The sequence below is a fragment of the Panthera uncia genome, assembly GCF_023721935.1.
Source record: "Panthera uncia isolate 11264 chromosome D3 unlocalized genomic scaffold, Puncia_PCG_1.0 HiC_scaffold_8, whole genome shotgun sequence".
Lineage (NCBI taxonomy): Eukaryota > Metazoa > Chordata > Mammalia > Carnivora > Felidae > Panthera > Panthera uncia.
In genome coordinates, this window is record NW_026057586.1 from 47289661 (window position 1) to 47314867 (window position 25207).

General features: G+C 42.9%; 1 protein-coding gene across 2 annotated transcripts in view; it reads right to left on the bottom strand.

The window, feature by feature from the left end:
• LAMA3 (laminin subunit alpha 3) overlaps positions 1-25207 on the bottom strand; it is a 279507-nt gene that overhangs the window by 52088 nt on the left and 202212 nt on the right. Inside the window, exons 38-44 of one of the 2 annotated variants that reach the window (XM_049619625.1) lie at positions 24807-25037; positions 20234-20347; positions 15352-15461; positions 12670-12750; positions 6401-6507; positions 2948-2998; positions 1897-2048 (exon numbers count right to left, since the gene is read on the bottom strand). In XM_049619625.1, coding sequence (XP_049475582.1) covers positions 1897-2048; positions 2948-2998; positions 6401-6507; positions 12670-12750; positions 15352-15461; positions 20234-20347; positions 24807-25037 — 846 coding nt within the window. Of the gene's footprint in view, positions 1-1896; positions 2049-2947; positions 2999-6400; positions 6508-12669; positions 12751-15351; positions 15462-20233; positions 20348-23397; positions 23587-24806; positions 25038-25207 lie in introns of those variants that run through there. The other variant, XM_049619626.1, reaches the window with a different exon arrangement.

Below are 25207 nucleotides of genomic sequence, written 5' to 3' on the forward strand. Positions count from 1 at the left end.
TTCAGATTGTCCCAATTTTATCTAAAGGGAACTCATCTCTTGTGGTTGCTTTTGTTGGATGTCTTTTGTACTGTTACTTGTCTCTTCCCAATGTTTGCAGGTAAATATTGCACACACACACACGCAACTCCACTTCTGCCTGCACTCTCTGTGCCCTAACCAATGATCTTACGGTCATCGCCATTCCCACCCTAGATCCTCTAGTCCAGAACCAGGTCTTATATTGGCAGCTTAGGACTTGCACATTATGGTCATGTTGAGGATATCACATTCCAGTACAGATCCTGGTTTGTGAATCATGTCCATCTAGGTCTTGGCTCATAAGGTTGTAGCTTTCCTAGTCTCTCATATACTCACTGCTCAACAATGAGCACTGGGCAGTTTCAAGATTGTCTTTCAGTCTCCATTCATAGGCAGAAATGCCCTCAGTTTCCTCTAGGGAGCCTGCCTCTGGCCCTGTGGGACTTTAGCCCTATTACTTATCCTCTTGGCCACCTTCTTTCCAAGCACACATAGAATATTCTACTCGATGAACCATATTCTGGGCTATGAAACAAACTTCAACACATTTTTAAAAACTGGAGTCATAGAAAGTGTGCTCTTTGACCACAACAGAATTGTGTGAGAAATCAATAACAAGAAGTTATCTGGAAAATGCCTAGTTTGGAAATTAAACAACACATTTCTAAATATTCAGGGGTCAAAGACATGTCCCAAGGAAATTTGAAAATCCTTTGAATTGAATAAAAATGAAAACACAACAACTCAAAATGTGTGGAATACAGCTAAAGTAGTGCATTGGGGGAAATTCATAGCATTAAATGCTGATTTAGAAAAAGAAAGGTTTAAATCAGTAAGATAAGCTTTCATCTTAAGAAACTAGAAAATGAATAGCTAATTAAACCCAAAGCAAGCAGAAGGCAGAAAAAATATGAATAACAACAGAAATCAATGACATTGAAAATAGAAAAACAATGGAGAAAATCAATAAAATAAGATCATTAAAACTGATAAACCTCTAGCCAGAATAATCAAGAAAAAAAGAGATGACATAAATTATCAATATCAAGAATGGATGAGAGGGTATTACTACAAATTTTTCAGGTATTAAAAGGATAATAAGAAAAACTATAAACAATTTCATGTCAATACATTTGAGAATTTAGATGAAATGAAAAAAGTATTTGAAAGGCACAAATTACCAAATATCACTCAAGAAGAAACATAACCCCAACAGTCCTATATCTATTTTTAAAGATTGAACTCATGGTTCATTTTTTTAAAAATCCCAAAATAAAAAATCTTCCAACATAGAAAACCCCAGGCCCACCATTTAGAGAATTCCACCATTTAGAGAAGTAATACCAATTTAATACAAATCTGATTCTTTTGAATGCAAGATACTCAGCTAAGGGCTCTAGAAGAAAAATTAGCCCAGAATCATTCACTAAGTAAAGAATGTTCTTGGGGCTCTTGGGTGGCTCAGTTGGTTAAGCATTCAGCCTTGATCTCCATTCAGGTCATGATCTCATGATTTGCAAGTTCAAGCCCCGCCTTGGGCTTCTGCACTGACAGAGTGAAACCTGCTTGGGATCCTGTCTCTCCTCTCTCTGCCCCTCCCCTGCTTGTGCTCTCTCTCTCTCTCTCTCTCACTCTCTCTCTTTCTCTCAAAATAAATAAATAAACTTTAAAAAAGAATGTTCACTTAGAGTATTAGTTTCGTATGTTCACTAGTATTTTCCACCAGTAAATATCTAGTCTTCATTTGGATCAGAAAAAGCGTTAAATGGAGTCAACCTCTCTGTCTCCTGCTTGAGGGGTATTCATTCATGCAGTATCTATACCCCAAGTATCGATTCTGGACCCAGCATTGTGCTGGGTGCATAGGGTATTTACCCTCAGGTCCTTGGTCTGGGTCTCCAAGTGCTTCATCTGTTCCAAAGTGCTGGTGCTGGCACTCAGGCCCTGCAGCTGAGACTTGACCAGGTGGAGCTTGTCACCCATGGTGGCCAGGTCATTCAAGAGTGTCATCACACAGCTGTCACAATCTGTAGGGGCCACAATCAAAGGCAAATGTGCCGTGGACTGAAGCCACAAGAATGCAAACAGAATACGAGGGCTTAAAGCCCAGTTAATATGCACATAGATCATCACAGTCAAAAATCACAATCCTGGACTTCTCAGGGAGGGATGCAGATTCTGCCCAAGAGAGATCTCTGGACAGGAAGCATTTTAAAAAGAAGCAGTGGAGTGGGGGAAATGGGTGAAATGGATCAAAAGGTACCAACTTCCAGTTATAAGATAAATAAGCCTTGGGGATGTAATGCACAACATGGTGACCATAGTTAACAACACTGTATTGTATATTTGAAAGCTGCTGAGACAATCTGTCTTAAAAGCTCATTACTAGAAAAAAATTGTTAACTATGTGAGGTGATGGCTATTAACTTACTGTGATAACCATTTTGCAATATATACATACATCAAGTCATTACGTTGTGCACTTTTATACAATGCTGCACGTCAATTATATCTCAATAAAATTGGAAGAAATGGTGATTCTATGCAACTTGTTACTTATTTTGTATGTGTAAAAATAATAATAAATAGCTTTTATTTACCGAGAGCTTGCTATTTGCCAGGAATTATGGTAAGATTTGTAAGCACTTCCCCAGCAACTCTGTGGGGTACATATAGTTATTATGTCCATTTTACAAATGATTAAACTGAGGCTTGGGGAAGTCAGTCACTTGCCCAAGGTCATAAAGCTGTGAGTTAACAGAGGCTGGGCTTGACCCTAAGAAGTCCTCCCCCTACCGCCTCCCACCATGGCTTTCCCAACCTGGAAAGTGCACATCCCAGCACGAGGTTCACATATCTTAAACTAAACCTCACAGCTGGAGGCGGGGTGGGGGGGGTGGGGGGGTGGGGAGGGTTCTTTTCTCACCATCACATTCTTCTCCAGGGCTGCCATCTTTGGGCTCTTGGTCTATGCAGTCTGAAACAAGGAATATCCAAAGTAGATATTGTTATTCAACCTCCTCTTCATCTGCTTTTTAATTTGGCTTTCAGAAAAGCTAGTTTGAGAAGATTTTAGTCACCCAACTATCTGGCATCGTTGGCTCTTCCCTTCTCCCTCTTTACCTGTGCCATCGTTCAGGGAGCTTTCCCATCTCTTACCAGTCTTGCTGCAGGAACTTCTCTCGTGACGCCCCTGACTGTATATTCATTTTCTTCTCTATAAAAGGTCATGATATTCTTATCTAATTAAAACCCCCTAATCATTAGTGGTAAAGCTTTCTTCATTTGATAGTTTCCTATACAACTATTGACTTCTCTTCCAGTATCATTCAAGAACATTCAGTAAACATTCATTGAGCACCTTTGAGCATCTACGGTGTGCCTTGGCCTTGTGCCATGTACAAGAAATACGAAGCTAGGAAGACAAAAATCCCTGCTGTCCTGTAGTTTACTGGCCCTCAGGGGAAGCAGATAAATCACACAACAGTGTGACAGATGCTGAGAGAGAGATATGCACACAATGTTAGTGGACCCACACTGCCAATTACCACAGATATGAGCTAGACTTTGAGGTTCTCAACTAGAGTAAGAGAAAACCTACTGGTCTTCCTTGGATGTTCTTTACTCTTTCCATTTCTACTCTTTTCCCCGCACCATGCTTCTTTACAATGAAATGCCCTCTCCCTTCCCTCTAGAAAAAAAATCTAATTTCACCACAGGAAATCACAAAGCTTGACATTTTCCTAGACAAGCTACAAGGAGGCTTTCACATTTTGTCTTCTCAGCAGCAGGCAATATTCCACACTTTGTGTGTATATACATATACTTTAAACTACGTTTAATTGTAACATAAATAATAGAAGTTCACTATGGAAAGTTTGGGAAAATCAGAAAAGTAATATAAAAACATCACCCTTGATCCCACCACTCAAAGACAATCAGCGTCTCTTTTCTATATATTTGTAGACATTTTAATTTATCATATATAATCATGGGTTTTTCTTACTCATCTTTTTTTTTTTTTTTGAGAGACAGAGAGTACACACATGCAAATGGGGTTAGGGTGGGGGTGGAAGGGGAGGAAGAGAGAGAGAGAGAGAGAGAGAGAGAGAGAGAGAGAGAGAGGGAGAATCTTAAGCAGGCTCCACACTCAACATGGAGCCTGACACAGGGCTCAATCCCACAACCTGGGATCGTGACCTGAACGGAAATTAAGAGTCAGACGCTTATCCAAATGAGTCACTCAGGCAGCCCACTCACCTTTTTTTAAAAATTACTCATTCTTAATTCTATGGATAGTTATGTCACTTTTATTTCCTCAATTAAGCTGTAAATTTCCTATGACCAGGAAACAGTTTTATTTTCTTCACAATCCCCCACAGCACTTTGAATAACCCAGGGAGGACTTGCCTCATGTGGGTGATTGATTTATCAGTGCAATTTTCTTAACAAGATTTAATGTTGACCACCAAGGAATCTGTACATTATTAAAATAAAAAGAATGAAAAAGAGGGGGCAAAACCTCAGAGAAACAAAAAGTCTGATGCATGAGTGTTTTCTTTCATTTGGGGAGCAAATAGTCACCATCCTTATTTCAGGTTTCTTTGCTGCTGTTATTAGAGTAGAAGAAAAAGACGGTTGTAAAGATAGTAATCTCATGAATATGCTGTGTGTGATGTTGAAGTTTCTCCTCAAATACCCAGAACTCATGTTTTTCTAAAACAGTCTTTTTCATCTTTAAACACATGACACTTCTTCCTTAGGATGACTTAACGTAGACCTCCCTCTAGCTTCCATTCCTTGGGTTCTACTTCTTATGCCACATAGAACAAACAGACCCTTCTCCCACACATCAATCAGCCTCTCAAATACATCCTTTCCAAGTCTTCTTTCCACTGTCCTGGTTTGTCAATCCTTCCTGTGACATGGTTCCAAGTTTTTTCAGTATCTCCACTTCTTCTGAACAAACCGTAGCTTGTCTATTGTCTTCTAGAGACAGAAGTCCGACATGAGGATTTACACGAGCAGCATGCCAGGGAACGGCAGACCACCTGGTGTTAGACTCTAGAACTCACTGAAGATTCTATGAGGTGTCCTAGGGGCCATATTACTCTCTTGAGCCATAACGAACTTGCTACTGACTAAAGCCTTAGTCTTTTTCACTTGTTGCTACTAAGTCACATCTCACTTATCACACACTTATTTTTATGCCATTCAACTATAAGACCATGGGCTTATCCCTAACATAATGTTGTCTTAGAATCGGCCATTATTCTAGGCGCTTGAGTCCCTTAAATATTCTAAATGTGCCACAGGAGGCATTTTCTATCTTTCCCCACTTTGTGTCATGTGATAACTGGGTGGGCATGCCTTCTACATTCCCATTCAGGTCAAAAGTGTTGAACAAGATAGAGCCAAGGATTAAGGCGCAGCACATGTCAGAAGATAGCTCATTCTGGACTGATAATAATCCATTTACTTTATATTTCTTTGGGAGCAGTCACTTGACCAGATCTAATCTATACATTCAGGGTGTAGTTCTTCATCTTGTCCATAACTGTAAGATTAGAGATTTTATCTAAGGTTTGGCATTACACTATATCTGTGATATTTTCTTGATAAATCACGTTAATATTCTCTGCTGGAGAAGGAAGAAAATCATCTTCCTTTTCCTTCCAAGTTGTTCCTAATGAGCCCACACTAACTCCTAGTGATTCTTTTCCTTGGTATGTGAAATCCATCCCAGTTATACCACCCACATCTCAGACATGGATTGATATTCAAGAAAGAATATGTTGATCTCCTCAGATACACACATGAAGAAAACTGATATGTTATAACCTTATAATGTCAAGGGAGATCTGAGCAAAATCACCAAATAGGAGCTGAGGTTATTCTGACTGCAATTACTTGACTTTTAAAAGCAATTTATCTTTTTAACAAAAGCCTACTTGAGGGGCACCTGGGTGGCTCAGTCATTTAAGCAGCTGACTCTTGATTTTGGCTCAGGTCATGATCTCATGGTTCTGTGAGTTCAAGCCCCACAACTGGGCTCTATGCTCACAGTGAGGAGCCTGCTTCGGGTCCCCTGTCTCCCTCTCTCTCTGTCCCTTCCCTCACCGCTTCTTGCACTTCCTCTCTCAAAAATCAATAAATGTTAAAAAAAATTAACATTAAAAAAAAAAAGGCTATCTGAAGTAAGTTATTCACCAAACTGTACTCACCAAACCAAGTATTCACCAAACCAAGCTGTCAAAATATCTGTTAGCTGGCATTGGGTATTGTGCTTCATGAAAATATTTACCTAGGTTCCTCCCCTGCTATTCTATTAAAACCAGATTGATAAATGCAGGTTAACAAAGGTGTGAGTCCATCTTACCTCCCGTCAAGGGGTGACAACTGCCCAACTGGCCATTGTTGTTACAACTGCACGGCCGGCAGCTACCTCCAAGCTTCTGGGGGTTCCCGAAATATCCGGGTGCACACCTACCCAAAATAAAGAGAAAAAGGAGAAACACTCAAAGAACTCATCATTTGTTCCATCTGACATTTTCTCCACCCTTGAACTCTCCGTTTGAGATGTTGTAACCCTAAGTGGGGAAGGCTGCTTTGCAAGAATGAGTGTGTCTCAGTACAGATATTTATGGCTTGGATGAGAACAGAGAAAGTAGGAGGCAGGCAGAGCTTGCTCCCTCCTCGTTGACACCAGGACGACAAAATCCTCCGTTACCCCTGTCGATGAATGGCAGATGAACAAAATGCACACAGAAGCCAGTGGTTCGACCATTAATGGAAGTCAGGGGTGGATCAACTTTATGCAAGAGTTATGTTCCTGAAGATACCACACAATTAAATATTGCTTAATTTCTGGCTAATTTCCTCAAAGACAAATTTAAAGTAAAACTCATAGAATTTCAAATTTGCTTATCAATGGGGATTTTATTAATATTGCCTACTGAACTGTTTCAAGCCTGCATAATTCCCATTTGCACTAATTGCTACAGGGCTGTATTTAATGAGCCTAAACAATGGAGGGCAGTTACAACACCTACTCTCTTGGCTGAGAGCCTTTATTATTCTAGATAATTTGGTGATGAGAACTCCATTCCTTATTTAAGTTAAAAAACACTTCCTTGATTCTGAGTTTCTATTTAAAACACAAACAAACAACAAAACAGACACAATGTTTTTGGAATTGGGAGGTAAACTAAAATATTTCTATTAGCAAAGTTCCATTCTTATGCTAGCCCCCCCCCCCCCAAATTGTCATTAACTCAATGTGTGTGTGTGGTGTCTTCTCTTCCATGGAATTGATAGAATCAAGAAAATGTGGTATTTGGCTCTCCCCTAAATTTAAGCTTTGAATCATGGAACTGTTAGGTAATTTATATAGACTTTGCCAATGGGTGCAAAGGACACAGGCTTTATCAGGAAGACCTGGCTGGATCCCTGCCTCCATGCTGTGTAACCTTGGCCTATTATCTTAACCCTTCAAGCTTCAGTTTCTTCATCTATGTCTCCCTTGGAAATGTAAACTCAGGGCACTTGGGTGGCTCAGTTGGTTAAGCAACTGACTTCGGCTCAGGTCATGATGTCCTGGGTTCATGAGTTCTAGCCCTGCGTTGGGCTCTGTGCTGACAGCTCAGACCCTGGAGCCTGCTTCCGATTCCTTGTCTCCCTCTCTCTCTGCCCCTCCCCCACTCACACTCTGTCTCTCAAAAATAAATAAACATTGAAAACAAAATTAAAAAAAAAGAAAACTCCACAAAGGCATGGATTCTTTGGCTGATATATCCCTGCACATGATTTATATCCCTGCACATGGGAGAGTGCCTGGGCCCATAATAGGTGCCAGATAAGTATACGCAGAATGAATAAGTGAATAATTGCACTATTAATACCTATTTTGATCGATAAATGAGATAAAAAATAATGTAGTGAAGAATCTAATACAATGCCTGCACATAATAGACACTCAATAAAAGTTAGCTACCATTTTCAGACATGATGAAACATGCATATATATATATATATATATATACACACATACACAAATATATATACACACACACACACACATATACACATCTATGTATAACTGGCATAATTTGGAATTATTACATTTCAGAAAGTGGGTAGGAAGCAGAAATCCCATGCCTTCCTTAATTATCAAGAAGGTAACTACGCTGAGGTGCCTTGTCTAAGTCTACTAACCAACTTGTCATAGGCTTTACTTTATGTGACTGGCCCCATATTCTACTTAACAAACCATGCTATAGGCAAAAGACTCATGTTTTAAATACTTTATTTTTAGATGTGTCACCTATATCTAAATTTTCCATGTAAAAGATGCATAATTACAAAACACTTTATATTAAAGTCACATAAATATTTAGGAAGTTAGATTCCACGTCTTCCTTATTCTTGCAAAAAGTGTTAGTGACTGATTACAGAAATAACCGGTACCCTTCTTCTCGTTTTAAGCTGGTGTCCAAACACAATGGACTGAAGTAAAACTTCCTGATTTCATAGAGGGCGGTGGTACAAGAAAAAAGAGCAGAGAACATGTTTGTCCTCTATGGCTCGGAGAAGCCGAGGGAGAAATGTGGCCCAGGGCACGGTTATGAGCTGGGAAGCCTTTCCTACCCCCTCCTTCAGATTGGCTGTTCCCTCTTCCGCCCAGTGGGCTCCTGCTTATATTTTTACTCTTCACCCTATATTGTCCTTGTAGCTACCACTGCATAGCTAATGACTAACGCTGGCTTGATGCCTGGCACAAAGGGGGGTCCCCAATAAATGTTGAACAAATTAAAAAATTTGACATTCATATGGCATTTACTTGTGAACAAGTTCTTCAAAAAAAATTAAGAAACTATAGTTTGCTTTCCTGAGACAGCAAACAACAGACATAAGCTGTGAGAACTGTTAATTAAGAATTTCTCTTTTCAAGTCTGCTGCCTGCCAACCGGATGTCTCAGCCGGTCTGTTGCTGTTTTCTGCATCATTGTTTGTGAAGAACCATGAGGAGGATCGCACTAGGATGCCTCTCTCAGGTGGGAGTCTCAAGCTTTCACACCACAGAGCCTAGAAGAACGTTCCCGAAGCCCATTCTACCCACCCGTCCTTCCCATCTCAGTATAGCTGCCCCTTCCTCCCTCACCCCTCAGGGGCAGTTGGATGCTCCTCCCCTGCAGCCTGGGGACCCAGTTATGTCTTGGTCACTATTTTAATGGCTGGTTTGTGTGTCTGTCCACCACTAGACTGTAAAACCCTGAGGGCAGAGTCTGGGCTCCAGCCGCTAATGTGTCCCTAGCGCTTAGCCCAGTGCCAGGCATATACTAGGATTTCCATACATTTTTCATTGAAAGAAAGAATGAATAATAGATGTGAGGCAACTGTGGGCAAGGTTCCTTTTGCTGAAATGGAAAACAGAAGAACCTTGAAATTGCATCTTTTTACCACCAGACAGTGCCCTGCCCCTTAGCTGACGTTCAGTGATCCCGTAATGAGGCAGTCCGCACCTTCCTCCCAGGCAAATAGCCTTGAGGTCCTTGGGTTTTCTTGGGTAACTTCCCTGATTGAGCCACCCTCCAGCCCCACTCATCCCTTAGGCCCACTAGACCCACGTAGGTCCCACCCTGTCTGTCAAATGTCTCAGATAACCCCTGCCTTCTTGTGAAAACCAAATTAATTTTGTTTTCGTTTTGTTTTGTTTTGGAATCTTTTAAACTCTTCTAAACTTTATCCAGGAAAATAATATGCCAGAATGGCCAAGGAAAACATTTTAAGGGTTATGAGGAGAGCCTTGCTCAACCAACTATCTAAAGGCATTTTATACTTTCAGAAATGATAACGGCACAAAGACTGAACAAAATGTATGGAAACGACTCTAAGTTTGCACAGAAAACTTTGTAAATGCACATTCATCTTTTGTGAATTCAACTAAATGTACTTGGCAATAGAGAGAGAGGTGGGGGAGAGAACAAGAGTGACAGCACGAGAGGCACAGAGGGAAAAACAGCTGGAGTGTCTGTCCCCATTCACTCAGTGAGCACACAGCCTGCAGTGAGTGTGACAGTATGACATGAAGGATGTGAATCTGCCAGTCCCCTAATTAGTCTGCTTTCCTTATGCCTCCCCTAGTGTGCACGTCTGACCCTACTGAGTGTGGCTCTGGGATGTACCCAAATACTATGTGTATTTCATGCAACGTGGGCCCTGGATTATGGGGATGGAATACTGGGATAGTGTGAGTTTCTTGAACTCTGGCCAATTTTGCTGTACACGTTGACCCTAAATCTATCTGCCATGTGAGATGCCCTGACACCACCAAAAAGCTAGGTTCCAAATTTTCACCAACATGAAGATCTGAGTGTAAGAAATAAAACTATGTAAGTCCTAAAAGAAAGCATAAACATTTCTGTAACTTCGCCAAGCATGGCCCCAAAGGCTGACAGTCTAAAGAATATAAGAGTAGATACATATAACAAAAAACGAAACCAAAAAAAATAAACAAAAAATAAACAAAAATTTGCAACATGTAGTATGAAGAATTTGTATAGACCAATAAATAAAATAAAAGAACATTGCACTAGAAAAAGTGAGTAAAAAGGCTAGAAAGCAATCCAAAAAATAAGGTCTACAAATGGTTAATTAGTACGTGAAAAAAATCCCATCTAATTATGAAACAAAGAAATGTAAATTCGAATGATTAAAATTTCCAACTACCAAACTGGCAAGTATTTTAAAAACTGATCATTTGTAGTATTCACTGGTGGCAAAAGCTGCTCTTTTGCTACTGGAGGAACAGAAATGAGTCTGACTTTTCTGGAGGGCAATCCGGCAAAATGTATCAAAAGTCTGAAAATGCACCTATCCTTAGATCCAAGGGATCTGGTTCTATTAACTACGTCTTGAGGATTTATGTACACAAATAATTCACCACAAGGATTTACTTTTAGTGCTGCTTTGAATGGAAAAGAGGAAAACTATTTCAAAGACCAGCAGTAGATTACAGAACTTCTTGGTTCTGACACGATGTTATCAGCGAATACTTACTGAGATGGAAAGATATTGCTAACCTTCTACTACATCTACTAGGTGAGAAAATGAGCCAAAACAGAAAGTAAAACAGCAAACTACTTTTGTTTTTAAGAAAACGTCTGGGGGCGCCTGGGTGGCTCAGTCGGTTAAGCGGCCGACTTCGGCTCAGGTCGTGATCTCACGGTCCGTGAGTTCGAGCCCCGCGTCGGGCTCTGTGCTGACAGCTCAGAGCCTGGAGCCTGTTTCAGATTATGTGTCTCCCTCTCTCTGACCCTCCCCCGTTCATGCTCTGTCTCTGTCTCAAAAATAAATACACGTTAAAAAAAAAATTAAAAAAAAAAAAAAAGAAAACGTCTGTGCGCACAGAATGAACTGTAAGAATATACAAGTTTTAACTGGGGATTTTATAAATAAAATGATTATAAGCAGGATTATATCTGAGCATGCACAAATATATAGAGCTACATAAAGGTATAGTGGGCCTCATTGGTTCTTTGCTCACTTGTGTTACATAATTCCTTTAAGTACGTATTGACTTTATGATAAACTTATTTTAAATTTAAAAACATGCTGTCCATATGATTCATTTCTATACTGTTACTTTTGCACAATGTACATGCTACCTTCCGAGGTAGACTCTAAGTACCTTTCATAGTCCTTATATGCTTGGCAGAGCCCAATGTATGGTAGCTAATCATGAAAATGTGTTCATGCAAAACGAAAGCTTGGCTCTTTGGCCCCTCATAATTAAGTTCATAGTTTCCATTTTGCAACATTTATTCTTTTGTTCCGCTGCTGAACACCTATTACATGAATAATACATGAATAGTAGGCAGCAGTGATTCAGAAATGAATGACACAGACTGTCCTGCAGGTGTTCATAATATGTGGGGACAGAGAGGTATAGTTGTGTGTGTGTGTGTGTGTGTGTGTGTGTGTGTGTGTGTGTGTGTATAGGAGTATGTAGAGTTGTATGTGTGTGGGCAGGTAAGTAGGGATGTGGTGGTGGGGTAGGGGTACATAAGGATGTGCATACGTGGGGTGAGGACTATGTAAGGATGAATGTATATGGAGCTAGGCTAGTTAGGGTTATGTGTGCCAGGTAGGCAAATACAAGGACACGTGTGTGGTGGGTAGGGGTATGTAGGGATATGCATACATGGGGTGGGGGTATGTAAGGATGAATCTATATGGATGTAGGGATAGGTAAGGACATGTAGGGGGTGGAAGTACATACAGATGTGGAGGGGGAGGGGCATGTAGAAATATGTAGAGGAGGGGAATGAGGGAGTGTGCAGGGGGATAGGAGCATGTAGGCAAACGTGTTGGGGGTACATAGCGCTATGATACGTTGGGCCTCCTCAAATTTCTGAAACATGTAAAAAACGAGAAAGATAAAGAAGTTAATGATTTATTAAGTGAACAGTCTTGTATTTTTCCCTAAAGACCTTTCTACAGCCTCCGTGAAAGCAACAGCCCCACCCCAGCTCTGAGCCACGACCCAGCACAGCCGCACCCACAGCCCGAGCCTGCTGCAGCCTGCCCGCAGAGCCCACCCTACCTGTGGGATGCGGGGGGGGGGGGGCGCGAGGGGGCAGCACCCACCTTTCGCACTGTGTGCCTGTGTATCCAGGTTTGCAGGAGCACCTCACGTTTTCCCCAGTCACAACACAGCCAGTGGCAAAACTGGAAGGAAGACAGAAAAAAGCCTCAGTAAAAACAAATCGATAGGCTTCATGCTCATTATTTTTTGCCACAAAGCACTGACTTGCCTTAAGTGTAAACAGACACCAAGGATCTGGTTACTTCTTATATGAAGAAAAATGTGTCCATTAAGACTTGTGTAGATAATGATGAATTATTTCAGCTCACATTGGGCAAATCTTGGTATAAGGACTGAAGGCATTTATTTAGTTTTATTTTTGGCTTGGAGAAATACATTCCTTCACTTGAGACAGAGCAAAGTAACTCATTTTGGAAGAAATGATTACAACAGCATTTTTCCAGGAATAACAAGGAAAGAATAAAACAAGTCTAGGCAGAAAAAAAGGACAGGGAGCTCGGATTCTTCAAAAAATTTTCCTCCTTGTTTATTCTAGTTCCTTCATATTGGATACATTATCTCCTAGGAAGAAAAGGGGCCAGGCAGGAGGGACTAAGGCATAAAACAGGCTTGCCCGTCTAGGTATTTCTGTGGGCACAATCATTGGTGATTTTTACATTTTTCAAATCAAGTTGTGGGATTCTGATTCTCTTTCTTTTTGTTCTAACCTAGTGTATATTTGAGCAGCTTTTTTTTTCCAAATAAGTGAGCAGATCATGAAAAAACTCTGTTGCCTTGAGATATGTCTATAAACATTACACTGAATAAATCTGAGGGAAAATACCTCTATTTATCATTTGCTGGTAAAAGAATTTTTATCTAGGAAGTTTCTCTTGGCCTAGTAGATGGACAGAATTATACTATTTTTTTTAAGTTTATTTATTTATTTTGAGAGACAGAGAGAGAGAGAGTGCAAGTGGGGGAAGGGGCAGAGAAAGAGAATCCCAAGCAGGCTCTGTACTGTCAGCACAGAGCCGGATGCAATGCAGGGCTCGAACTCACGAACCGTGAGGTCATGACCTGAGCCGAATCAAGAACTAGACGCTTAGCTGACTGAGCCTCCAGAGTTATACTTCTAAAGGAACAGTTAGAAATTCGTCAACAGTATGAATATTGATGGAGAAAGAGTTAAATAAAAACCATATTTCACTGATAAATCCGAGGAACTGTGTGTTACTTCAATTGCCTGAAAGCCAGAAGCTGGCCTTCATGATAACACTATGCTGTGCCATCAAAGATGAAAAGCTTTCCCCTGAGCACCCCATGAAAATCTTGTTTCCACTCTCTCTAGCTTCTGTTCCAACAAGTCTAGGCAAGTACTGAGTGCTAAATCCCTTTTCAAATAAAGTCACAGGACTGGGCAAGTTTAAGGAGTATCAGATACACAGAGAGCAAACCGGGGTGCACATTTCAAATACGCATCTTCAGAAAAGCCACATCTGGGCAGTGGCTTCTGGTAACGTGGCCAATTTCTCTGATACTGGCCTGATTTCATCCTGCCTTGTGGTTCACACTTGCTCCCGAGCCTGTGCACTGCAGATACTGTTATTGGTATCTTCCTGATTTTCAAATCAACTCTTGCTTTGTTTACTTGTATTTTGCTTGGACCCACAGCAAGTGTGTCACGATAAGCAGGAATATGACAAGGTACCGAGGCCAAAGAGAACATGAATCACCATGAAATCCAAGTGGCAGGTTTCTACCTATGTCATGTATCTGCTGTACTGGAGTCTGAATGACAACTCAGGTCATGCTCCATGGCTCAGAACTGGCCTATGACTTCCATCACACCAAGGATAAATCCAAGTGCCTTGCTATAGCCTGCAAAGTCCTACGGGATCTGTACCCTGGGTGCCCCACCAACCTCACCTCCTGACCCTCTGTCCCACACTGCCCTCTAACCACCTCCTTACTCCATGGACACATCGTCACAGGGGCTGTCTCTTGTCTTTTCCTTGCCTCAGACCCTCGGTGCCGAGATACTGCCATGCTTACTCCATCTCATTGTTCCCTGGTCCTTGGCCAACGACCTCAGAAAACCCTCCTACTCTTCTGTAAAGAGTCTACTCACTCACTATCAATCACATAGCCCTGTTATCAACTTCCAAGCCCATCTCTATCTGAAATTATGCTTATTTATTCGTGCACGTATTTCTTGAGTGTGACAACTCTCCCTGCCTGCATTCTCCAGGGGAAGCCTCGTGAGATCAGAGTCTGTCAGTCTTCTTTCCTGTAGTTTCCCCAGCACCTAGAGGAGGCTAACTCCTAGCCCCTGTATCAGGCCTTCAGTAAATAACGTTTAACCACCGAATGAAGAGTGAAAGGAAAGAGGAAAAGGAAAAGCACACAAGCGTACACTTGGGAAACCTGTTCTTATTTGTTTTGCTTTTGTTTTGCATTTTTGCATGTTCTTTTTTAAATACAACTGCTTTGAGATAGACTTCACATACCGTATCACTTGTCCATTCCAAGCATACAACTCAATGGCTTTTAGTAGATTCACAGAGTTGTAAAAACCATCAGTATGATCAACTACAGAACATGTTCATCACCCCCCAAAGAAATCCCACACCCTTACCAGCCACTTCCTATACACTGCTCCTCTCCCACTCCCCATCTCTGGTCCCAGGCAACCACCAAGCTACTTCCTATCTCCACAGATTATTTTCAAGCTCTCACAGTACCTGTTGGAATGAGGACATGGGCAGACGCTACAGTGTCCGTGGATGGCATTCCCATAGTGACCCTCTTTGCAGCGCTCACAGTGTTCCCCAGCAGTGTTATGCTGGCAGTTCTTGGGACAGATGAACATACAATTAAGAGCAGCCAATTACATTTATTATTATTAAGATTGTTATCACCTTAATTACTCACACAATTATAACTCAAGTCCTCTGACTCTGTACAGAGCTATGAATCACAAATGGTATATATTCCTATCTATCCAGTTACTGTTGGTACTAGAAAATAAAACACGTAAGCATCCTTCCATCAGCTATTTGGTGCTTAGCATCAGGAGGACGAAATTGGAGAAAGACCAGCTAGATTCAAACTCACTCCAATGTTTCACAGCTGTGCAGCCTTGGGCAAGATTCTTCACCTCTCTGAGCCTCGGTGTTTTGTTTTGTTTTAAACCAGTTGTATTGATGTATGATTTACACACAATTCTAATTTTCTTAAAACATATAGTTAGAATAATACCCACTTGCGAAGGCTGGGAGGATTTTAAAAAGTACACTATAGCTTCAGCAAGGTGTTAGCCCTATCCCTCTTCCCCTGAGAATAATGTCTATGAAAATCAACTTGTTTTACATAAATCAGTTACTCGTGATATACTAAAGAGGAATATAGTTGCAATAAGTTAACATGTAGAATTTATTAAAACAATGAAAAGCTGCATTGTATCTAAAGAAATAATCCCAGCATCTCAGTTTAATTCCAATGTCTCCAAGAAGCAAGATGTTATTTATCTACGTTGTGCGTTTATGTAAATCCAATTATTTTCAACTTTTTTTTTTTTTTTTATTTTTAAATTTTTGGGACAGAGAGAGACAGAGCATGAACGGGGGAGGGGCAGAGAGAGAGGGAGACACAGAATCGGAAACAGGCTCCAGGCTCCGAGCCATCAGCCCAGAGCCTGACGCGGGGCTCGAACTCACGGACCGCGAGATCGTGACCTGGCTGAAGTCGGACGCTCAACCGACTGCGCCACCCAGGCGCCCCTGTAAATCCAATTATTTTCATGCCAAAGTCAATGCCTATTGAAAGTTGTTCTTCAATAAAGCACTGAGACGAGATGACTTTCCAATTGAGCAGTCCATTGAGGCAAATCCTAGCAGATGGTATCAAATTTGCTTATTTTGTGGAATTTTTAATGTTTCTTGCTTTACTCTAGTAATACATATGTAAATGCACAAAACTATCCAGGAAACCACTCCCCTATTGTGGGCATTTGATAATTCAGAGATACTCTATATGACCGGGAATAAGTCTAATGTTTTTGAAACGTGCTTTTATGTAGAGGTGGGGCTTGGTAGGAAACTTCAATGGATGTGAGTTTTCAATAATATCTGAAACCGGGTTGCGAAAAACAACATGCACCTATATCCTAAGTGGGTGCGGCCCTGCTTTGAATGCGAGACTGTCCCTTCCATCATAATGTCATCGGTTCCTTTGGCTTAAACACAACGATCCCTCACAAACCTTTCAATAACAGACGATCACAATCCACATGTTATAACATGTTTTCATACTTTTTTTCCCGATATGAAATCGTGTCATACACACAAGGGATGTTGTTTACACATTAACATGGAATCATCACCAGAAAGCTCATCCCTGCCCTGAATCCCTCCCTCTTTCCCCAAAAGTCACTGCCATGACAGTTTTTCCTGTAGACCTGGACGCTAGGACCAAATCCACATGCAGTGTATTGGATCCACAGAGGGGTCTCTCCTTGACCTTTCCCTTGCTCCACGGTCCTGACTCTCTCACAAAACAGTCGTTTTTTTGAACGGATTATTTATCTTTCCACTTTAGTTTCCTTTCTTTTTAAACTCTAGATGACATTCTTAAGGAACAACATAGCTGAATAGGTATCTTTTAATCCTAGATCCACTTAGTTCTGAGCTGAAAACATTGGAGAAGCAAGGACATGGAGAAACAAGAATTATGGTGAGGCCATCTGTGTCCTACTGAAAACACCCTGACCTCTGGTCCTCCTCGGGAGCGGGGGAAGAATGGTAGAAAGGGGTGAGAACCTGTGTTGCTTGATAAGGTCCCATAAGAATGTCTGAAATACCCCCACCCTCAGCTGAGAACACCTATCTTGATAGCTGTCTTTCTCAGTCCTGCAAATATGAGATATCTGCTTACCAATTTCCTTGTGGTTTACTGTGAATAAATTCAGGGATGGATGGATGGATGAATCCACATCCACTCCCACATCATGTGCTCTCTTAGCTCCATCGGACACCAAACATCCATTGGGCATCTACTACGTGTCCCACCATGCTACCAGGTACTAGGGATGCCAAGATGGATCGGCACCCTGACCAGGGGGCAAATAGAACCCTGTGAGTACACACGTTAAATATAACGTGGAAAACTTGATGGCTGATGCACCCCAGCATCCCATAAGAGCAAGAGGAGCTTCAGGGAAGGGCTTCTGGAGGCGATGATGCCTCCTGCATGGAGGATAAAAGGAGGGGAATTAGCTGGGTAGAGAAGTGAGGGGAGGGCACACCAGGCATAGGGAGCAGCGTGCATAGAATGTCAGTCGTGCAGGAGCACAGCAGTGCGTGTGGGCAAGATGAAGCAATTGGTATTCCGGAGAGTGAAGGGCAAGGCGGGGCGGGATGCAGCTGGAAAGGTAGCAGCTCAGATCACGCGAAACCTGAGGCGTCACGGAGGAGCATGGACCTCTGGTCATGAGCGTCACGAGAGCCCCAGGCCACCTGTGGGTTTCAGGTAAGTCTGGCAGGGGGGAAATGGGCACAAGAGCCGGGGAGTAAAGTGAAGGAAAACCGAAAGAGGAAGGGACATGGGAACAGAGTGGTAGAAGAGGGATGACCGAGATGGCAGAAGGCAAGGGGAGTGGGGGAGGGGCAGCAATATGGGGAGAAAGGGGGCCAGGAGAAGAGACAGAGCCTTGGTGAAGAGAAAGGGGCCTGTCACTGCGGGTCCTTCCGGCTGACGACGGCACCCACGCAACATACGACCTGCTGCTCTTGGACGCACACGGCTTTACTGCTAAGGGCTGGGGTTACTTTCTTCTTCAAACTTCGAAGTTTATTCTTGAAACAATATGGAGATTTGCACAAGAGTGAAGGTCCCAGATATTAGAAATTGACTCGGCTCTTGAGAGACGAAGTCCAATTTGCAGCGGAACCAGCCCATTCGATGGTGAAAAGTACTTGGTTTCCAAATCGTTATGGATCTTTGAGAATGAGGGCTGCATCCTTGGCTCCCATAAAACGGGCACCCCCCCCCCCCTGCCCAGGGCAGGGGCAGCGCTCAGAGCCTGCCAGGGGAGAACTGCGCAGGGGAGCGAGTGCAGGCACTGGCCCCACGCCTCTGTGGGAGCGCGCATGCGCGCACCTTCCCCACCGGACCGCAAGCCTCGCGGAGGCGTGAAGGCGGGGAGGGCGTCGGGTGGTTTTAACCACAGTGCTTAGCTCACTACCTCCCACGATAGCAAAGGCTCCGTAAAGGTTTCCTGAATGAATTCTTTCTAAAGGCCATATGGCCATTAGGGACAAGTGAAGACACAGCTACAGAGAAAGGAAATGACAAAGAAAATCTTGTTTGATTAAAACAGATGAATTATGACTCATAGTGATCCTTCCGCTGGGTGAATGGACGCAGAGAATGCCTACTTTTGTTCTTTGGCAGCTTTGATAGAGTGGACGTGACATCTAGCCATGGTTCAGTGACAAGATAAATATTTATTTTAAATTAAAGCATCTACCTGTGTTACACATGGCATACGCTATGAAATATAAATTATTATAGAAGAGTATTTATGAGCTGAAAAATACTATTTCCCAATGAGTTTTATTGCTTTTGAACTTACAAGGTTAAAATTCTACAGAATATTCTATCAACAATGTCCTGTCCTGGCCTGTCCCATCTTGTAGTGGAAGCAGTTCCCTGGGACATGCTGAATTTGGCTTAATACAGTCTAGGAGCTCAAAGAATTGAAACACACTCTAGATGCATTGCACAACGCAAAGGAAATCCATGCCAGAAGAACGCATTTTCAAACAGCACAACGTAAGTGGGGGGGGGGGGTGCTTGTGCTCCTAGGGGCACTGATGCTCTCTCCTTTCTTTGTATCTGTCCATTCTCCTTCCAAGTAGGGAGGCCCTGGCTGGCAGGGATGAAAGAGAGGAAGGCAGAAGAAAAAATGTGCTGCTTCAGGATACAAAAGAAAAATTTCCCGACAATTCAATTTTCTATGGGAAATATTTTTTAAGGTATTTTAAAAGAAGATTATTTTCCAGTGGATAGGCCACAGACAGCAAGGACTCACCTCACCTGTCTTCCTACATAAACCCACTTTGTCTTGGCAGCCGCAGATTAGTGCTTGAGTGACTTGAGTATGTGCCTTAAGTCTTTCTAAGCGTCATCTTCTCCCCGATTACTTGCTTGAGCTATTGCTCATCTAACAGCCACAAGGCTCCCCTCCTGCAGCCTCCTGCTACCCCAACAAAACAGGGGCCCAAAGCAGTGGCTCTGATTTGTTATATTCCACCAGGAATTAAGTCCCGGGATCCACCCATTAAAAACATTCCATGAAGCAAAAATTTAGAAGCTAATGTGCCATTTCATTGTTCAGCTAGGAGTTCTTCTCCGATGGCATGTGTTAAAATGGAGGGAAAAGTGAAGTGTAAAATAATTCAGCCTGATAATGCTGAATGCCATGTTTACAAAGCAACCTCAATTTGGCTTTGGGTTTGGCTGGAGATGCGATATTTGATGTCTCAGGGACCAGTGGGGTGAGGGTGGGAGGCGAGGGGACAGGGAGACACAGATTGTCGGCCAGGAGAGTATCAATTTACTCACGATACATATTCCCGAGCCATCCTGGCATCGATTTGAATGTCCGTTGCAATTGCAGGGAACACATCGTCCGGTATATGCACCTTTGCTATCCCGATAGTATCCGGGGCTACAACCCTGTTTTTCAAACAAAGCATTTAGTCAACATAAAGAATGATTATCCAAAGCATGTGCCAATTCTGACTGTCAAGCATTCACTTTCTTTTTAAAATTTATTTTTAACATGTATTCACTTTTGAGAGACAGAGTGTGAGTCAGGGAGGGGCAGAGAGAGAGGGAGACACAGAATCCTAAGAGGCTCCAGACTCAGCCGTCAGCACAGAGCCCGGCATGGGGCTCGAACTCACGAGCCACGGGATCATGACCTGGGCTGAAGTCAGACGCTCAACCAACTGAGCCACCCAGGTGCCCCAAGCATTCACTTTTTAAATCTTTTTTCCTTTAGTTGGTATGTGGATTTCTACTTGCAAACACTAGCCAGTCCACTGGCTCCCTTTGTCAGATTCTACCTTGTTTCCATGCCACAGCACGCATGTGTGCTAGTGGCGGAGCGGGAGATGTGTGGGGGGACACGAGAGAAAAGGGAGACGTGGAGGGAGGAGTGTGGAAATGGCTTCCTCTCCTTCAACCGTTTTAGGGCAAGTGGAAGGGTGGAGAGGTGAAGGGGTAAAGAGGGTCAGGACATCAGTCTTTGGTGGGGAAAGTCTCTAAGCAAATCCTTTCAAGTTCAAGTGCTCTTAGGGCAGGCATTCCGTCTCCAAGTAGGAGTTTGGACTGGTGGATGAAGGGGGACTAAGGAGTCTTCATTAGGATCTATTCAATAATGGCAGAACCGGGGGAATCATGTCACTGCCACTCACTGGTCTATAAGCAAAAGTGAACTCAGGGGAGAGGACCGTGCCTGTGTTCTCTACAGAACGCTGCAGGGACGCTGGGCTCCAATGGGACACACAAAGACCCACCTGGAGGGAATCTCACTGGGTGTGGTCTTCTTTTCTTGTTCAATGTTGCTTTGACCATATGTGTGTGTGTGTGTGTGTGTGTGTGTGTGTGTGTGTGTGTGTGTATATATATATATATATATATATATATATGTTTTAAGGATTCTAGTTGGGCGCCTGGGTGGCTCAATTGGTTAAGCATCCGACTTTGGTTCAGGTCACAATCTTGCAGTTCACGAGTTCGAGCCCTACAATGGGCTTTGTGCTGGCAGCTCAGAGCCTGGAGCCTGCTTTGGATTCTGTGTTTCCCTCTCTCTCTGCCCCTCCCCCACTCACATGCTGCCTCTCTCTCTCTCTCAAAAATAAATATTTTAAAATAAATAAATACTTAAAAAAGGATTCTAGTTAAGAATGCCCCCAATAGAAGAAAAAGCAATTCTTCCAACACCAGCCATTAACAATTATTTAGATTTCTGTCTTTAAAGAGAATCATAGACATTTTGTTTATTTTGGCAGAGCAAATTAATACATTGATTCAAACCAAATGTTGTCCCCAGTTTCTTTAAGTGACTTCCATATATGGCCTATCTAAAGCATCAGGAAAAAATAATATTTCAAGATAAAAGATCATCTTTCATCTAATCCTCTTTAAACAGCATTATGTCTATAAGACTCTGAAGCTACAATCAAGAGAAATCAGAAAATCAACCATCCATTCTCATTCATCCGTAGCCATAAAGGGCTCTACCTGGTCTGGTGGAAAAGAGGAAGAAGCCACCCTTATAGAGCTGGAGAAAGAAGCCTGGTATACTCCCCGGAGTAGAACATTCCAGTTTCTGATAGGAGTTTCTTCCAAAATTACCAATTACTACACATTGGACACAATAACAAGACTATAATTTCCAGTATGTTTTCCCCTTCAGCTATTAGAAACCATGTTTAGGCAAAAGAAGCTATTGCAAAAAATGAGATTGCTTTATGTGTTATATGAATAGGCTTGTCTACAGGAGAATCGAAGTATGAAAGGAATGTTCTTTAATTGAAAACACAACTGAGAGAGACGTTCGAACAAAATTCAGCCACTGGTAGTGTGATCATATCTACAAGCAAATACTCTCCACTACTAAGTGGCAAGTGTCTCTTAATTACCCCCACATATCACATTACATGCTTATGAAATAATATTTGGTAAAGAACAAATTATCCAAATAAATAAATATATGTGGTTCATTTATGACAACATGTCTGAGTAAAAAGCCTTAATTAAACATGTTTGGCAGGAGGACGGTCCATCCTGATTAAAATTAAACCACCCACCTAATTTGCTTTCGATTAGAAACAGAAAAAGTCCCCTACAAGTCACATGACTTCTACTCGGGCAGAACGTTTGTCGGTTACTGAAATATAATCATTTTCTCACCTCTACAAAGCACACAAACTCCACACAATCTTATACACAATTCAGTTCAAGTACTCAGATTGTATTGAAGATTTACTCTAAATGAAAATGAATGTATCCTAATATATCATTTCAGAAAGGGGTTTAGCAACCATATTTTTTAAGTAACAATTTTTCAGGATCACTTTTCCGATAAACTTTTGTGGTACAATGATAAAATGATGTCCCTATCAGGTTTTCAGGGCTACCTCAGCAGCCATTGGATCCATTTCTCTGTGAGCATACATGTAAAAATCCAGAAAGCTGAGACAGAGAGAGAGAGACAGAGAAAGAGAGAGAGAGCAAGCGAGCAGACTTTATGAGTGTTTAATGCCTGGCAAATTGAAGCATGTCTTGTTAGGTATTATACAAATTCAATCTCATCACTTCTCTTAAACGTGGATTTCACTGATTTTTGTGGTTTACTTTACCGGTAAATTTTCTTCCAAGCAGAATTTGGAAGTCTACAGGCACTGGACTCTTTTGTCTTGGGGCCTGAGTTACTCTCGAAAGGGCACGAAGTTTCATAGTGTACTAACATCCCACAAACATTCAAACTCTGAGCTGTCTGGGCATTTCCAGGTGGGCTGATGTTTACAGGGTTTGTGGTTAACAGCTCAGGAGAACAATCTGTCAGGCACCGTAATAAACTCTGCCAGTCAACAGGACAGGGAGGCTCTGGGTCCCTCCCCCAGCCCACCCATTATTCATTCATCCCCTTAACTTAAAAAATGTCATAAAGCTAGGAACCCTTCCCCAGCCCAAACCAAATTGAAAAGGGACATTACCTGGCTGGGCTTAAACTCCACATAACTTGCTTGCAGATGGCTTTGACCCGGAGGCTGAAGAAACGCTACCCTTTGCTGCTGTGAATTATATCCCAGACACTGCCCCACAGCTGCCCCAAAGATCCACAGCCATCCAGCGCTCCAGGCTGACCACCTCACTGTGGGGGACATCCTGGTCCCTGGGCGTCCTGCTGGCTGCACGCAAACCTTTTCCTCTTCCTCTTATACCTGCCCTTCCTGCTTCAGTGCCCAAGCCCGCCTGACTCAGGTGAGGCAGGCTGTCTGCGGCAGGAGGCCCCACCTGTAAACTTCACCCATGAGTCAGCCTGTGAGAGAGTGCACATAACAGTCCCACAGGGAAGAACGCCGCTCTGTAATTCCTGCGAGGTGGGGTAGGCATCACCTTCTACCCACCTTACCCCGCAGACGGCACTAGCTGATTAGAGCAGATGTAAATCACAGGCTGAGTCACGAGCAAAGAACACGCCCGGGGCAGGAGGCTGGTAATCCAGAGGTTCCACTCCTTCCCTGGGGCTATGATTTTATTTAATTCGGCTAGAAAAGAGATAGGAGGAAGGGGGTGGGGAAGAAGAATCTTGGCACCTGTGGACTAAATGTTATAAGACAGAAGTCCCCACGGGGTACCTGGGTGGCTCAGTTGGTTAAGCGTCTGACTTTGGCTCAGGTCATGATCTCCCCAGAAAACCACGACAGGTAATATATTTGCAAGTTAAAAAAAGAAACTTGTGTGCCGATCACCTAGGGGCTTTCCGCGATCAAGGGGTGAGGATAGAAAGGGGAGGATGTTGCTAAATGTACATACAGGGGGTAGAGGGAATACACTGAGTGATAATATTTGCTATTTCCTAATAATTGCACCAAACATTGTGCTTTCCCTCCCATCAGGAAGAGAACCTATTTACAACTTGAGATACAACAGTTTCATTTTATGGCACAATTTAATCATCTGAGGACAAGTCAGGCTGGCTGGGCCTGGCAGGAAGATCTGCTGTGAGTTCGGAAACTGGGCTGCCACGTCCCCTGGAAGAACCAGGACACTGTCTGGACTCTAAACCGGAGGGGCCCTCGACTAAAGAACAGCACAAGAACCCGAGGAAAGGCAGTGGCTCAAATACTGGGATGCCCACTGGCGGGCTCCTTCTACTTCCCAGAAAGTCCTGATTTCTACAACCTCCAGGATTGACCAAATGCCTGCGGCTTTCCAGTGGAATTTGAGGCGTCTGTGATTTCTTTTTTGTATTTCATACCTGAAGGTGGTCCAGGTAAGACAGAAGCTATAGCCCAGGAGACACCTGTCCGATGGACAGAGTACTTCAGACCGTCCAGCAGGGTGGGGGCAGCAGACAGAAGGGGCAGCCACAGGAGTCCTAGGGGGAATTTCTTCCTACCTGACATGAGTCACCAGTGTAGCCAGGGGGGCAGGCACACATCTCCACATGATGTGCTCTACGCCCACTTCCTGTGGCAGAGGCCTCCTCCAGTCCCACCCCGCTCAAGGAGAGCCGCTGAGTCTCGGTGAAGAAGAGTCCTCGGAGGCGCACACCTTCTAGTCTAGACAGTACCATCATCAGCTCTTCCCGGGACACGGGGGCACCGCTGCTGGCGTGCCTGAAGTTTCCCTACACATGGAAAAAGAAAAGCAAGGTCTCCCCTTGGCAAGCTCACCTCCAGGGCTTTCAGAGAGGCAGGCGTCCAGCACAAGTCAAAGGAAAGGCATGGAAGACGAGAGAAGGGAAGGGAAAGGAAGGGAAGGGAAGGGAAGGGAAGGGAAGGGAAGGGAAGGGAAGGG